Source organism: Saccopteryx bilineata, chromosome 2 (assembly GCF_036850765.1).
Source record: "Saccopteryx bilineata isolate mSacBil1 chromosome 2, mSacBil1_pri_phased_curated, whole genome shotgun sequence".
NCBI lineage: Eukaryota > Metazoa > Chordata > Mammalia > Chiroptera > Emballonuridae > Saccopteryx > Saccopteryx bilineata.
The window spans coordinates 394,589,746-394,605,926 of NC_089491.1; the positions used below are offsets into that span (position 1 = coordinate 394,589,746).

At 55.0% G+C, this 16,181-nt stretch overlaps 1 protein-coding gene and 1 long non-coding RNA gene across 4 annotated transcripts in view; both read left to right on the forward strand.

Annotated features, from left to right (window-relative positions):
• The window catches only part of KCNJ12 (potassium inwardly rectifying channel subfamily J member 12), a 49,491-nt gene extending 42,181 nt beyond the window's left edge, over positions 1-7,310 (forward strand). For all 3 annotated transcript variants that reach the window (XM_066264503.1, XM_066264504.1, XM_066264505.1), the window contains exon 2: positions 1,025-7,310. In XM_066264503.1, the coding sequence (XP_066120600.1) occupies positions 1,084-2,376 (1,293 nt within the window). In that variant the 5' untranslated portion in view covers positions 1,025-1,083 and the 3' untranslated portion in view covers positions 2,377-7,310. The remainder of the gene's footprint in view (positions 1-1,024) is intronic.
• LOC136327351 (uncharacterized) overlaps positions 1-16,181 on the forward strand; it is a 187,353-nt gene that overhangs the window by 115,945 nt on the left and 55,227 nt on the right. The window lies entirely within an intron of this gene.

A 16,181-nucleotide genomic window follows, 5' to 3' on the forward strand; every position in this document is an offset into this window, starting at 1 on the left:
GGTGGGTGGGGCCCAGCTTGGGGTGTCCTTGGAAACAGGGCCATTTCTAAGCCCTGGGGGGTGAGTCCACAGAGAACGGAAGAGCGGACTTTCTGTGCTCAGGTGGCTGATGGTCCCACAGGAGGGACGACAGCGGGCACAACTCTACGCGCGTCATTGCTGCTATTATTAGCACCCCTGGCAGGTCAGAGGTCAGGGAGTGGGGCTACCCTGGGGATCTGAGTGAGCGTGCAGTCCTCTGAGGACACAGGGAGGCCTCAGTGGTGTCCTTGTGACCTTACAGCCGGAGGTGGTGGGAAAGCCTGGGAGGAGAGTGCCCAGAGCGAGTCGGAGGAGCAGCCAGTGAGGGGGTCTGGGTGAGGCCGAGGGGTCCGGGGCTCTGCGGGTGGCCTGGCTTTGAGCGGACGATGGACAGGACTAGGGTGGGAGGGAGGGGAGCGAGGAGGGGGTCTGGGTGAGGCCCGAGGGGTCCGGGGCTCTGTGGGTGGTCTGGCAGGGGCCAGCGGGGACCCTGAGCGGACGATGGACAGGACTAGGGCGGGAGGGAGGGGAGCAGGGAGGGGGTCTGGGTGAGGCCGAGGGGTCCGGGGCTCTGCAGGTGGCCTGGCAGGGCCAGCGGGGACCCTGAGCAGAGGATGGTCAGGACTAGGGTGGGAGGGAGGGAGGGGAGCGGGGAGGGTGCTGAGGCGGCTGCCGTGCTGGTCCAGGTGGGTGGTGACGGGCGCTCAGGCTGTGCGGGTGGGAGAGGGCGCTGGGTTCTAAATATGTTTGAAAGCAGAGCAGCCCTCGGCGTGGGAGCAGAGAGCTGAGGATGAAGGCAAGGTTTCTGGCTGGAGGTCCTGGGAGGGAGGAGTGGCCGTTTCCAAGCTGACGAGGAGGGTCAGGAGCTGACTCCAGGTAGGAGGGAGGATCAGCTCCTCGGCTGTGGGCACATGAGGGTCGAAACGGCTGCCGGCCACGTGTGCGGGCCCTGGGCAGGGTGGCGCGCGGGCCGGTGGGACTCCTGCTGTCCTCTGTGTTTCAGGAGCTGTCCCGCCTGGAGCTGGCCTGGGGGCAAGGAGCCAGGGCTGCCCCCGCCCCGGGATGACCACAGCCATCCAGGCTGACCCTTACAGCGTCGCGTCCTCGGAGGAGGCCGGGCTGCACCTGGTCGCCATGTCGGGCGCCAACGGCTTCGGCAACGGCAAGGTGCACACGCGGCGGCGGTGCCGCAACCGCTTCGTCAAGAAGAACGGCCAGTGCAACATCGAGTTCGCCAACATGGACGAGAAGTCGCAGCGCTACCTGGCGGACATGTTCACCACCTGCGTGGACATCCGCTGGCGCTACATGCTGCTCCTCTTCTCCCTGGCCTTCCTCGCCTCCTGGCTGCTGTTCGGCGTCATCTTCTGGGTCATCGCGGTGGCCCACGGGGACCTGGAGCCGGCCCGGGACCGCGGCCGCACGCCCTGCGTGCTGCAGGTCCACGGCTTCATGGCGGCCTTCCTCTTCTCCATCGAGACGCAGACCACCATCGGGTACGGGCTGCGCTGCGTGACCGAGGAGTGCCCGGTGGCCGTCTTCATGGTGGTGGCGCAGTCCATCGTGGGCTGCATCATCGACTCCTTCATGATCGGTGCCATCATGGCCAAGATGGCCCGGCCCAAGAAGCGGGCACAGACCCTGCTGTTCAGCCACCACGCCGTGGTCGCCCTGCGGGACGGCAAGCTGTGCCTCATGTGGCGCGTGGGCAACCTGCGGAAGAGCCACATCGTGGAGGCCCACGTGCGGGCCCAGCTCATTAAGCCCCGGGTCACGGAGGAGGGGGAGTACATCCCGCTGGACCAGATCGACATCGACGTGGGCTTCGACAAGGGCCTGGACCGCATCTTCCTGGTGTCCCCCATCACCATCCTGCACGAGATCGACGAGGCCAGTCCGCTCTTCGGCATCAGCCGGCAGGACCTGGAGACGGACGACTTCGAGATCGTGGTCATCCTGGAGGGGATGGTGGAGGCCACGGCCATGACCACCCAAGCCCGGAGCTCCTACCTGGCCAACGAGATCCTGTGGGGCCACCGCTTCGAGCCGGTCCTCTTTGAGGAGAAGAACCAGTACAAGATCGACTACGCCCACTTCCACAAGACCTACGAGGTGCCCTCCACTCCCCGCTGCAGCGCCAAGGACCTGGTGGAGAACAAGTTCCTGCTGCCCAGCGCCAACTCCTTCTGCTACGAGAACGAGCTGGCTTTCCTGAGTCGCGACGAGGAGGAGGAGGAGGAGGAGGCCGACGACCCGGGTGGCCGCAGCCCTCCGGCGAGGCGCGACTTTGACCGGCACCTGGCCGGTGGGGGCGCCCTCGAGCAGCGGTCCTACAGACGGGAGTCCGAAATCTGAGCTGCCGTGGGCTGAGGTGCAACGTCCTCCCAGCGGGGCCAGGCCTGCCTCCCGCGAGGGCCCGGGGTCGGAGCGGAACGGGCGAGCGCCCTGGCTGCAGACTCAGTAGCGTTTTAGATGTCTTATGTTTCCTCACCGTGGCCTTGGGAGGTTGGGCAGGAGACTGGGGGGCTGCAGCCAGCGGTCACTGGCCTCAGAGGTCCACGCGGGCTCAGAGGCAAGGAGGTGAGCTCCTGGGGGCTGGCCACCGGGGCGAGGGGCTTCTGCCTGAGGGGAGAGAGCTGCCATCCACCTGGAGTTGGCTGTTCAGCCCCCGGCCTCTGGGTGAAGGCTGGCAAGCTGCGGAGCACCCCACTGGTTTTTAACTTAGGGACAAACTGAGCTTCGGTTTGAGTAAGAGTGTTTACAAAAAAAGAAAAAGAAAAAGAAATTAATGTGATTAAAATATTTTTTTTAATTTACAGAGGTACAAAAAAAGGACAATTAGAATGCCATTGGTTTGCCAGGTGGCAGGTAGCTGGGAGGAGGCTCCAGAAGGTTCCGCAGGCTGGACAGACCTCCCCCCGAGGAAGGCCAGGCCCTCGCGGGCTGCGGGCCAACAGCCAGCACGGCCTCGTCCACGGTCCTTCGTGCGCTGGGTGGAGTGGAGTCCGTCTGTGACAGAAGCAACACCGTGTTAATGATCATAATAAAAGCTTTCCGGTGTCAGAGAGGTGGAGGAAAGGGGCCAGAAGGGAAACAGTTTGAGCTTTTTGAGTTGGACTTTGCACTTCACAGGTGCTTCTCAGGGTCAGATACGAGCCCTGCCCGCCGCGGGGGTCCCCTCCCCCCTGGGCACTGGCTGCTCCTGACTTGCTTCTCTCTCCTTTTCTGGTCAGTGGCCTGCCCCCTTCCCCAGGAAGGGGCCGTGGGCAAGTGCGGGAGGGGCTGACTCCGTGGGAAGGGAGCCCTGGTTCCCAGGCGTGGGGGACCCGGATCCGCCCCACCCGCAGGGGCCCCGGCCTGAGCTGTGCCTTAGAGACTCCCAGCGCTCTGGCTCCCGTTTCTGTTTCCACAGGACTGCCTGGCCCTCCCCGCTGGCCTCCCCCTCTGTCTGCAGAGGCCGGGCTGACTGGTACCCTCCCTAACCCTGGGGCAGCAGGGGTGAGCTGCGGGCGAGTGGCCACCAGGCTGCACCCTGCCAGAACGGCAGAGGAACCGTCTTAAGAAAAATGTGGCCCTGGCCGGTTGGCTCAGCGGTAGAGCGTCGGCCTGGTGTGCAAGGAGTCCCGGGTTCGATTCCCGGCCAGGGCACACAGGAGAAGTGCCCATCTGCTTCTCCACCCTCCCCTCCTTCCTCTCTGTCTCTCTCTTCCCCTCCCGCAGCCAAGGCTCCATTGGAGCAAAGATGGCCCGGGCGCTGGGGATGGCTCCTTGGCCTCTGCCCCAGGCTCTAGAGTGGCTCTGGTCGCGGCAGAGCGACGCCCCGGAGGGGCAGAGCATCGCCCCCTGGTGGGCGTGCCAGGTGGATCCTGGTCGGGCGCATGTGGGAGTCTGTCTGGCTGTCTCTCCCTGTTTCAAGCTTTGGAAAAATACAAAAAAAAAAAAAAAAAAAAAAAAAGAAAAGAAAGATGTGGACGTGTCGCTGAGGTGACTAGGAGTGTCACACACCCAGGAAGTAGTCGGGAAGGGGTTCGGGGCTGTGGCTTGCTGGCCCAGAAGCAGGCCCAGTGTGGGCTTGTTCTTGGCAGAGAGAACAGCTGTGGGGGCTGGACCTTCAGTGGAGCTGGCGCCCTTCCCAGGACGGCTGAGAGTGCTTGTCCTCCCGAGTGACCAGGGCCATAAAGAAGTCAGTGTTAGAAAGCTGGCGTCTCCCAGCTTGCCTGCCCGGCTGCTCCAGCCTCGGAGCCTGACGCTCCAGCTCACACTCTGAAGGCACCAGGAACTCGGGCCCAAGTGGGGAGACAGACACAGTATAAGCTCATACCATAGGGGGTGGGACTCTGGGGACGGGGAGAGGCCAAGGTCTCTCTCGAGGGGGGTGACCTCCTGCCTCTGCCCCCCTCCTCTGACCCCAGTATGGTCTGAGGGCTGACCTAAGGTGGGGGGCCGTTGGGGCGCCTGGCATGGACCATCAGCTCCCACCAGAGATACCCTGGTGTCCCCTACCCTGCGGGAGGCCTGACTTCCGACAGCCTGTCCTAGCCTCAAACCTCACCCCAGCTTCTGGCCACGAAGTCTCAGCCTGAGGCACTGGAGGCAGCCCTTTTCTCTCAGGGTCTGCCGGAGGGGCCCCACTCCTCCGTTTCCTGGCCTCCCGCTCTGAGCTCTGAGCTCTGAGCCCTGAGCCCGCTGCCTTTCTCGGCCACAGCCCGGGGGCAGTGGTGGGGTTGAGGTTGGCGCACTTTCCTACTGGCCCATCCTGGACTGTCAGGTTGAGCCCGGGTGACAGTGTCCTCGTTATTCCCGCAGCACAGGAAGTGCTCTGACCTGCCCCTCAGCCAGAGGCCCTTGTAGGGCCAGTGAGCCAGCCTTCCACTCACTCTATCCAGCGCAGAGCCCAGGGACCCCAGAACACAAGGCCCTGGTGGTTTTGGGGGCCCAGGGCAGCTCCCCGCAGGCCTGCTCCCTCCCGGGACCACGCCAGACAGGTCAGTCCCCAGACCCTGCGGGAGAGCAGCCCTGAGCTGCCCTTCCTCTCTGGCCAGAGGCAGACGCTGTTTCTACGCTCTGCCCTTTTCACCCCTCCCCTCTATTTATTTATTTATTGCTTGTGCTAAAGACCAAAATAGTCTCCCTCTTTAATGCACTTCAGGCCGGAGGGTGGATGGGAGGTGCTGTCTGTGCTGAGCGAGGAGCAGGCTCCTGCGGAGAGTGTGCCTGTGTGTGGTGTGTGGGGAGCGTGTTCATACCGTGCTGCATGCAGGTGAGTGGGGCGTGCTTGTGCACGTGTGCATGCCTGTGGCACGTGGTGAGTGTGTGCCTGTGTGTGGTGTGTGGGGAGCGTGTTCATACCGTGCTGCATGCAGGTGAGTGGGGAGTGCTTGTGCACGTGTGCATGCCTGTGGCACGTGGTGAGAGTGTGCCTGTGTGTGGTGTGTGGGGAGCGTGTTCATGCCGTGCTGCATGCAGGTGAGTGGGGAGTGCTTGTGCACGTGTGCATGCCTGTGGCACGCGGTGAGTGTGTGCCTGTGTGTGGTGTGTGGGGAGCGTGTTCATGCCGTGCTGCATGCAGGTGAGTGGGGAGTGCTTGTGCACGTGTGCATGCCTGTGGCACATGGTGAGTGTGTGCCTGTGTGTGGTGTGTGGGGAGCGTGTTCATGCCGTGCTGCATGCAGGTGAGTGGGGAGTGCTTGTGCACGTGTGCATGCATGTGGCACGTGGTGAGTGTGTGCCTGTGTGTGGTGTGTGGGGAGTGTGTGCATGCTGTGCTGCATGCAGGTGAGTGGGAAGTGCTTGTGCATGTGTGCATGCATGTGGCACGTGGTGAGTGTGCGCGCATATGTGTGTGTGTGGTGTGGTCTGTGCTGAGCACGTGTGTATTCCAAACTGCTCCCACCCACACCTTACAGGCAAGGGGGTTTCCAGGAATTTTCTCAGTAGCCTCAACCAGGAGGTCCAGATGTGGGAGTGGGCTCAGCTCTGAGCTCTGAGACACTGCGCTGCTTGTGTGGGAAAGGGTCACTCACGCTGGCAGAGTGTGCGTGTGGCTGTGAGAGTGAGCACCGAGCGTGGAATTGTCCCGTCTGTGTTCCGATGGAACATGTAGTCTTTGCTTCTCCAGTAAGTGCATGAATGTTTGCTCCATCGTGCGTGGGACTACAGTGCAGCTGTGTGCATGACAGTCCGTGTGCGTGTGGGTCTGGGATGACAGCACAGACCTGCGATAGTTTGTGCATACTTCCAGCAGGTGTGTTAGCATGTGTGTGTGTGTGTGTTACATGTGGGCATTGGTTTGAGTGTTCACCGGCAGTAAGGCTGGGCACACACTACTCAGCATGGACACCGGCCGTGCACATCAGTGCAGCTGCTTATAGTCCTGCCAGCCCCCCGCCTGATCACGTCCGAGTGTGCTGCGTGTAGTGTGTGTGCCTGTGCATGAGGGGATAGCGATACATGTGTGTGAGTCCTTGGCAGTCAGCAGTGAGTGATTGTGTGTAGGAGGCCACGTGTGTGTCTGTCCTTCTGGACAGTACGTGTGGTGGTACACGTGTGTGTTATTTGTGCCGGGCTTTGTGAGCAGGGCTGGTGCTGGCCTGCAGGGGGCGGTGTGTATGCGCGTGAGTGAGCGTGTGCAGTCCTGGGAGCTCTGCACGCGAGTGTCAGGGGTGGGGTGTCTCTGTGCTCCGCGGTGGCGGTGCCGCTCAGTCCTGGCCTGCGCGCGGGGCCTGGCGGGGGCTCGGGGCCTGGTGGGAAGGGATCCCCTGCTCAGTCCTGGCCTGCGCGCGGGGCCTGGCGGGGGCTCGGGGCCTGGTGGGAAGGGATTCCCTGCTCAGTCCTGGCCTGCGCGCGGGGCCTGGCGGGGGCTCGGGGCCTGGTGGGAAGGGGTCCCCGGCTCAGTCCTGGCCTGCGCGCGGGGCCTGGTGGGGGTTCGGGGCCTGGTGGGAAGGGGTCCCCCGCTCAGTCCTGGCCTGCGCGAGGGGCCTGGCGGGGGCTCGGGGCCTGGTGGGAAGGGGTCCCCCGCTCAGTCCTGGCCTGTGCGAGGGGTCTGGCGGGGGCTCGGGGCCTGGTGGGAAGGAGTCCCCCGCTCAGTCCTGGCCTGCGCGAGGGGCCTGGCGGGGGCTCGGGGCCTGGTGGGAGGGGGTGCCCCACTCAGGAGCATCGGCCCTGTGTCAGATCACAGAATGTCAACTATATTTTAAACGGTGAATTTTCATGTTATTTTCAGTACATAGCGGTATCTAAAGGTATAGACCACAAGACTGGAACACATTAAATGCATTTTGATCTCTTGAGTGCCACCCTGTGGAGCTGTGTGTCCAAGAGGCCGGCCTGTCCCCAGTGCATCTGGGTGCTGTTGTGTTCTCTCAGCCCGTGTCCTGCAGCAGTGGGCTCCCCAGAGGCCTTCACGTGTGGGGGTGGGTGGGACAGGGCAAGGGTTTGGGGACAGAGGATAGAACACAGCCCCTCACAGACCCAGGCACATAGCCCCGCATTCCACCGTGACAGAACACCCCCTCCCAGTGGGCGCCCGAGTGTGCCAGACCCTCCACTCAGCCTGGACGTCGTTCCTCACAGCTGTGTGCCCTTGCCCCCTGCCTGTCCTCCCTGGTCCTGAGCCTCCCACCTTCCCTTCAGTCTGCGAAGACGTGGTGAGTGCCTCCACCTGCAGGAGACCGGAGGCTCACTCTGGGACCCACAGCGCTGGGGCGGGTCTCCAGCAGGAGGGTGGCCCTGGCCCTCACTGCTGGGCCCGCAGAGGAAATCTGGGCAGCAGGAGCCTGGTGGGGGATGTGGGGCCGACCAGTGCTGCTGGCAGGGGGCACAGCCGGGCAGGAAGACTCACGCGGCCTATTTGGGGGAAAAGAGAACTTCATCTGCACCAAGCGCTCAGTCTCTGGGATTCCAGTGGCCTGGCAGAGGCCCACAGGGAGAGAGTGCTTCCCTCTGCTCAGGATTCTCCCATAACTAGAGAACTGCATCAGCACAGCACCTGGAGGATGTTCCCTTAGGTTGAACCTGGGTCCCTACCCCAGGACCCTGACGGGCCCACTGAGGCACTGCCTGAGCCCTACTCGGGCAGGCCGAAAGTGTGGCTGGACAAAAAAGAGCGGATAAATGACCTGGTTCCTAGTTCCATTCCTCCTGACGGTCAGAGGCAGCCCCTCCCTGGGCCTCAGTTTCCCCGTATGCAATCAGAGAGGAGGAATGATGGTCTTTGAGGGCTCGGAGGGCTGGAGCAGGCGGTGCGGGCCCAGGTTTTAGCGAGCCCTTCCTGTCTTTCCCAGAGCGGTGCTGAGGCTGGTACTGAGGCCAGGGACTGTACTCACTCCCTGATGGGGCTTGGGCCCAGGCTGTAGACTGCACAACCCCAGGGACGCCTTTCACGACATACACAATCAGGCACAGCGATAGTAACTGCTGAGGCTTCTTGCTCTTCTTCCTTGCTGCTTCAGGGCCCCAGAGAGAAGCTGCCCATGAGTTCAATAGGAAGGGGCCTATGGCATGCCCAGAATGTGCTGTATGAGGACCACGGGGGGGGGGGGGAGAGGTACAGGTGGAATATTATACAGCCAGGAAAAAGAACGACTAGCTTCCTGATGCCTGCAACAATGCGAATGAGTCTCACGAGCCCAGTGTTGGATGAGGAGATCCAGTCACAGAGCTCATGGTGTTCAAGCCTATTCACAGGAAGTTCTAGAACCAACGCTCTGTGATGACAGTCATCAGCACAGGGGCTGCCTGTGGGGGAGCAGGTGAGCCAGTGGGTGAATGATAAGGGGCGGGACTTTCCTAATAGAATGGGTGGCTTGATTTGGGCTCAGAGAACAGGCAGCACCTGGGTCAGCTGGGAGGGCCTGACGGGAGAGGTCCTGTACCCACGGGTCCTCTCCAGGTGAGAGTGGGTTTTATAGCTGAAGTTTAGAGGCGAGTGACTTGCCAGAGGCCACAGCATTCTTCCCCTTTAGCTGGCCACCCCTGGGATTCGTCACTCGCAGGGCGGCTGGAACGGCTGGGAAGAAGGCAGGTGAGTTGGTGACTGGAGGGGTGAGTTGAGGGGGACTGGAGGGTGGTGGGGTCCTCACTGAGTGGCAGGCAAGGGGCACGTGACCGACAGGAAGACCCTTGCTGTTTCAGAGACATTGACGAGGCTTCTGGCCCTCCACGGAGTCCCTTGGCACAAACTTACCCTACCACACCTTGGCCCACATGCCCTGCCCCTTGGAAGAATAGCTGGGCTCAACCTCGAGGGTCAGGTGTGGATAGTAAACTCTTTAAAATTTTAAAAATATTTTTTACTTATGGATTTTATAGAGGTGGAGGGATCAAGAAGCATCATCTCGTAGTTGCTTCACTTTTAGTTGTTACTTGTTGCATGTGCCCTGACCGGGCAATTGCACCCAGGGTTTCAAACCGGTGACCTCAGCGTTCCAAGTTGTTGCTTTATCCACCGCGCCACCACAGGTCAGGCAAAAGTGAATTCTAGTAACCAACCTTGTGTGTGTGAGGGAGAGGGGGATCAGTGAGTTCAGCTCCTCCAAGGAGGGGCCCCGGGGTGCTCCTGCACCTGGCCCAGGCGGACAGATGCTGCAGAGACTACAAACCCAGTGGGTGACAGAGAACAGGGCAGGCGGAGGGCTCCTTAGGGAGGTGACCTTCACGCAGACCATGCAACTGCCCAGAGAGTAGGACTGGGCTCTGAGGAATGCTCTCTGGGTGTGGAGCTGGCTCTCTCCCTCCTCAAGTCTGCATCCCGACGGGGGAGCTAGCCGCTTTGTGTGTGTTTTCTCTTCTGTGAAACGGGGCTGCTGATCACAGAGTAGTCAGTGGGAGGGAGTGAGTGAGACACAGAACAGCAGGGCGTATGAGTGCGAGCTCGTTATCTGAGATAAGCACCCCCGTTTGGGGCAGAAGCGGGCTGGTGCTCTGCAGGCGTGGAGAGAGGGAAGGCCAGGGCCTCAGGACCACTCAGAGCCGAGGGAAGAGCCCAAAGGCTGGGGCCGGGGTCTGCTGACTCAGGTGTGGCAGGAGCAAGAAACACCTGTGAAGATGCTTGACTTCTTAAGAAGTTCTCTCTGCCTGCTGCGTAGAAAATGGCACAGTGAGACCAGTGTGGTGACTGGGAAGAGAGGAGGGGACGTGGGCCAGACAGGCAAGGGGAGTCGGACAGCACGGAGGCTGACCGCACGGCCGGGCTGTGGGCACCCGACTGGGTTTGGGTGTGAGCCACCGGGTGGGTGAGGAGGACCAGGGAGATGGCACCTCTGGATAGTTCAAGATGCCAACACATGATGCTCCACTTTAGATGTCAGTGGATTTATTTTGTTAGAAATGCACTTACGGTCAGATGAGGCCATTCTACTCCTGCAGGCTGCTCAAGGGGAGGGAAAGCTCACGTTTCACACAAAGACCTGGAAGTAGTTATTTTCAACAGCTTTCTGTGTAATTGCCCAGAATAGGATGAGACCCACACGGCCCTCATCTGTAGGTGGGTGACCAGATGGTGGAATGTCCTGAGCAGCGAGAAGTGACGGGTGGTGATTCACGGATCAACAAGATGCGTCCCAAAGGCGTAACACTGCGTGAAAGCACCCAGCTCAGAAGGAGCCCGTGTCTAGAGCATTCTGGAAAAGCCAGACTATAGGGATGAGGGTATACAAGTGGTCGCCGGGTCTGCGATAGAGGAGGGGTGGCTACAAAGGGGCGGGGTAGGGCTCAGGAGGTGATAAAAATGTTCTATATCCTGGTCATAATGATGGCCACACAAATGTGTGCACTTGTCAAGACTCCCAGGACTCCATGCAGCAAAGAAAATATAGGTCAATTTTACCCTATTTAAAAAAAAAAAGAGTGTGGGAGAGGGGGAAGAAAGCAATCACCAACACAACTCATGTAGAGAGTCCCACGGGTCTGGATTTCGGAGAAGAGGTCAGGTCAGAAGGTCGAGACTGGGCAGTCACTGCGGTGTGAGTGGAACCAAATGAGCGTGAGAAGTTAGGGTGGACGTGGCAGGACCTGGGAGAGAAGGGGACTGTAAGAATGACTGACCGGGGCTTCCGCTGGACAGACAAGGCAGGTGACACCAGCTGTGGCACCTCAAATTCAGAAGAGGTGGTACTTTCAGGGCTTCCTGTCTCATCCCAAGGTGACCCTTCAGGGGTAAAATAGGTCCCAGGGGCAAAATAGGGTCCTCCAGGGCATCAGGGGTCTGGGAAGAGAGGCTGAGGAGCAGGCTTCACTCTAGTCCTCCTACAGAGTCCCGGGGACACTCTGAAAGTGATTCAAAGACAAGGGTGGCCTATAATTTATTGTCCGGGACCCTTTTGTGAATGAAAGAGGCATGATTAATAATTACATGGCGACATGGGGGTGAACGGGGACTGTGTGGGCAGACCAGGTGGGTCCCGTGTGGAAGATGCTCGGGCTGGGCTGGAGCCCCCTCAGCCTCTCGCCTCCGGCCACAGCCGTCCCTGCTGGGGGCACGGACCACCCCATCCTGCCCTCTGAGAAGCCTGCGCGTGAGCATGACTGGAGAGAAGGTTTGTATCATCTTAGCTCGGAGCCCCACTCCATTCTCCGTGGCCACCGGTGTGGTGGGTCGTTGGTGTCAGAGCTCAGAAGCCACCCTGGACTCGGAGGTTCACCAGGAAGACCTGTGAAGACGTGAAGTCTACCACCACACCCGGGGCAGTCGTCCTGGCCACGTGCACCTCGACATGCAGCATCTCACACTCCTCTAAACACAGTGTCCCTCACAGGTGTCACCGAATACAGTGCCACATGCAGCATCTCACACTCCTCTAAACACAGCGTCCCTCACAGGTGTCACCGAATACAGTGCCACATGCAGCATCTCACACTCCTCTAAACACAGCGTCCCTCACAGGTGTCACCGAATACAGTGCCACATGCAGCATCTCACACTCCTCTAAACACAGCGTCCCTCACAGGTGTCACCGAATACAGTGCCACATGCAGCATCTCACACTCCTCTAAACACAGCGTCCCTCACAGGTGTCACCGAATACAGTGCCACATGCAGGTCGTTGAACACAGTTTGCCACACTCCCACTGGGGTGACACAGCTGTCACTCACACATAAGCAGATGTGCACTCACAGTGACACCAGTCAACGTGGTGTCTCAAGCAAACTGAACGCACAATTCCTCAAACACTACACTATCAAGGCGATAAATATAAGACAATTGGAGAGACAAGTATACATGTATACATAAGACAGACCAGCCGAAGGGATATTCAGAGTGATACAAAAAAACTGATAGATTTCATGCCTATGTATACACACAGATAATACAGAGAGAAAAACAGATAGGTAGATAAAGTGACATAGGTCTAAAGACATATAGTCCGACAGGTGAACAAACATAAGCTCAGAATGACAGATGGACTGGACAAGTTATAGAAAGAGAAGAAACATGAATAAAGATACATGCAGATAAATAGAAAACCATCTAGACAGACACAGACAAATAGTGAAGTAGATAGGTGGACATACAAACATATGTGTGTCCATAGAGTCATACAGACACGGAGATAGAAACGAGAGAGAGACACAGATGCACAGCCAGAAACTGACCATGAGGAGATGGGAAGTCCAGGTGTGCACATTGCCACCACGCTCAACAAAACTGTCTGGGCTGAAGGAAAAGGAATGCCCCATACTATATCAGGTCGTCCAGAAAACATAATGAGGACGAAGATTCACCACAGAAGCTCTATACGTTGGTTACCTACCTACCAGTCACCACTTTCAAAAATCTACAGACCGTTAATATGAATGAGAACTAACTGCCAATGGTCAAATAAAGTTATAAAAGTGCCCTTGGGAAAAAAAATACAAGTGTGTAGACAAAAAGATAAGTATTTATACAGAAAGATAAATGTTTCTCTATGTACCTATTTATTTATCTAGACAAAGGGAGATAGCCATACATATATAGGTAGAAAGGCAGACTGACAGAAAAGACACCTAGACACACAGAAAGAGACAGATGGATAGATGGAAAGACAGACTAAGAGATACAGCTAGGTATTCAGACAGAGGTAGATAGTTAGATCTATGGGAAGAGAGGTAGACTGAGAGAGGGAGATTGATTGGAAGACAGATAACTAGGTAGAAATAGAGATGGAAAGACAGAGGGGTGAAAAATAGACAGGTAGGGGATGGATGGATGGATGAATGGTTAACAGACAGAAAGCCATGTAGGCAGTAAAATAGACTGATTAGTTGACAGATAAAAAGATAGGCTAAGAGAGACAGATAATATATAGACAGACAAATACACAGAGAGAGATATATTGAAAGACAGATCGACAGACATAAATATATAAACACAGGCAGATAAATGGATAACTAGAGAGTGAGACATACAGACAGACACATCTACAGACAAACAGATAGGTAGACAAACACAGACTGATAGAAGACGGACAGCCATATGCAGAGAGATAAGCGGACAGATAGATACATATTGATACATAGACACAGAGAGAGGAACAGACAGATACTAATAAAGAGAAAGACACACAGACGCAGTAATTGACATGCAAATACAAATACACATATGTATAAGAGGGATTAGTTTATGAATTAATAAAAAGCATATCCTGACTTTTTTCTTCAGCACTCTTCTGTATCCTGGATCTATGTTTCTGCCTTTCCTGGTATCAACTTGTTTCCTCTTTCCGTTCCGAGTTGACACCATGGTGGACCCCTTTAATTCAATGCCGGGGTCCACACTTAGACGTAGCTGCTCCAGCATGTGCTGATCAAGTTTCAGTGCAACTCTCTCGTGGAATGGACCCCGGACAGGAGGGGTGAGCTGGTGTGTCCCCCATGCCGTGGGCAGCAGACTCAGCCCCCGAGGGAAGGAACATTTAGCCCCTTTTCTCTGAGCTAGAGAAAGGGCTCTCAAGGTGGGTGTGGGTGCCTATGAAATAAATAAAGCAGAGATTTTGAAGTCCTGTGTGCAATTATTACACTGGGGGACAAAATTTTTGTTGCATTCACAAAAACACTTGTTCTTACCTAATTCGAGAATGCTGATCTCAAATCTGATACTAGTTTTTCTCTGTAAGCTACAGTTTTTTTTGCAATTCAAGATTTTAGGTTCTCATCTTATTGTAAAATTTTCAACATTTAGTTTGACATAATGAAGTAGAATGTCTCCTTGGGCATCATCTTTGTGAAAATATAATAATTTATATAATACAGTAAATACACTTATACACTAAAAGATATGATTGCATCAGAATTTGTCTACAATTTTGAAATAGAACATATTAAAACACTTACTTTAATCATAAAATTTGCACAAAACTTATTTAAATTCTATTCAAGCAAAAACTTGTGTTTGTAGCTCTTGCGTTTGTGTACTTGTTGAGGACAATCCCATTTGATGCTCCAGCCATAGTCTGCTCATCACTAACAGCTCCAAGATTTTCAGGAAACTGATCAAGGTGACTGTTCAGGAAGTGAATCTTAACACTCATGTTACATCCAATGTCGTGGAAAGCCAACAGCATTCTTTGAACCAGAAGTTCATAGTTTTCTGCTTTTTTTGTTGCCAAGGAAGTTCTTTGTAACTGCAACAAAGGACTGCCATGCTGCTTTCTCCTCCTTATTCATCTTCCTGGAAAATTCTTTGTCATGTATGAGGGTTTGAATTTGAGGTCCATCAAATACACCTGCTTTTATCTTCTCAAAAGACAAGGCAGGAAAAGCAGAAATAATATGTTGAAAGCACTCACTTTCTCTATTCAAAGCCTGAACAAACTGCTTCATTAAGCCAGGTTTGTTGTGAAGTGGGGGAAAAATGAACCTGATTAACTGCAGGTTCACTCACAGTATTTTGCATCCCTACTTTCAGAGCTTCAGGTTTCGGCCACTCCTTCTGTGTCCAGTGTTTCTCCTGAGGTTGGCTGTCCCACAAACACAGAAAGCAAGGATACTTCGTGAAACCTCTCTGCTGTCCGAGCAGGAAATTTACCGTTTTAAGATCCACACAAATGAACCAGTTATGCTCCTCATACTTCAGAAAGTTGAGGACAATTTTTATGTCATTCTTACTAAGTCATTCAATTCGGGTTGGCTAAACTGCTGAGGGGTTAATGACTGCTTGGCATCAGAAGAAGACCCTTCAGATTCTACAACCATTTCCTCATGCATCTTATCGAAATACACTTGATCACCATGTTCACTTTCTTCGTCCTTAGGAGAAATAAAACGATTGAAAACTGGAACCGGGAGTGTCTCAGAGTGTGGGATAGGTCGTATTGCTAAAGGAATATTAGGATATGTGATCCTATGTCATTTTTTTTTTTTTGCTGATGCCCTTCATATGGATCAGACAGAAATAATTGTTTCCTCTGTGGTCCTTAGGTTCACGCCAAACCATGGGAATACCAAAAGGCATTCCTTTGCATTTTCCTTTTGTCCAGTCACGAAACATTTCCTCACAATTATGACACACAATATTCCTCATTCTTGTCTTGATCGCCCAATTCTTGTCTTGATCGCCAAGGGGAACTTGAAAATAGGCAATATATGCACGTGTCACAAATGATGAAATATTGCACCTTTGACGTTGAAGTGTGTAACAGCCACATATATAACAGAAGGTGTCAGGACTATTCTTATATTTACGCCTACTCGAAGAAGCCATGATTCAATCTTAAAACAAAATAAGAGGGTGTTTTTTTTATCAGATAATAATTTTTTACATTTTAAAACAACTACAATTATGTAAAAGTGATGTTTGTAAAACATTAATTGCCTTGTGGTTATGTTCAATCCAAGAGTCATTGCCCTTTACTCCAATTTAAAAAACCAATGCATGCCATTAACTGTAACAAAAAGAAATTAAAATTGCATAAAAACTAGAACAGGCACCAAAAAACGGATTTCAGATTTGGAATCAGCGATGCAGAAATATATAGACACAGTTCTAAAACCGCATGCAATAGAAAATGAAAGAAAAATTGTTCCCCAGTGTTATCTGTAGTGGGGTGTGTGTGTGTGTGTGTGTGTGTGTGTGTGTATATATATATGAGTGAGGTGGAGGATGACAGAAAAAATAAACATCAAGCCTAGGAGAAGGAAGAAAAATGTGCATGTATTAAGAATTAAGACTATATTTTTATTA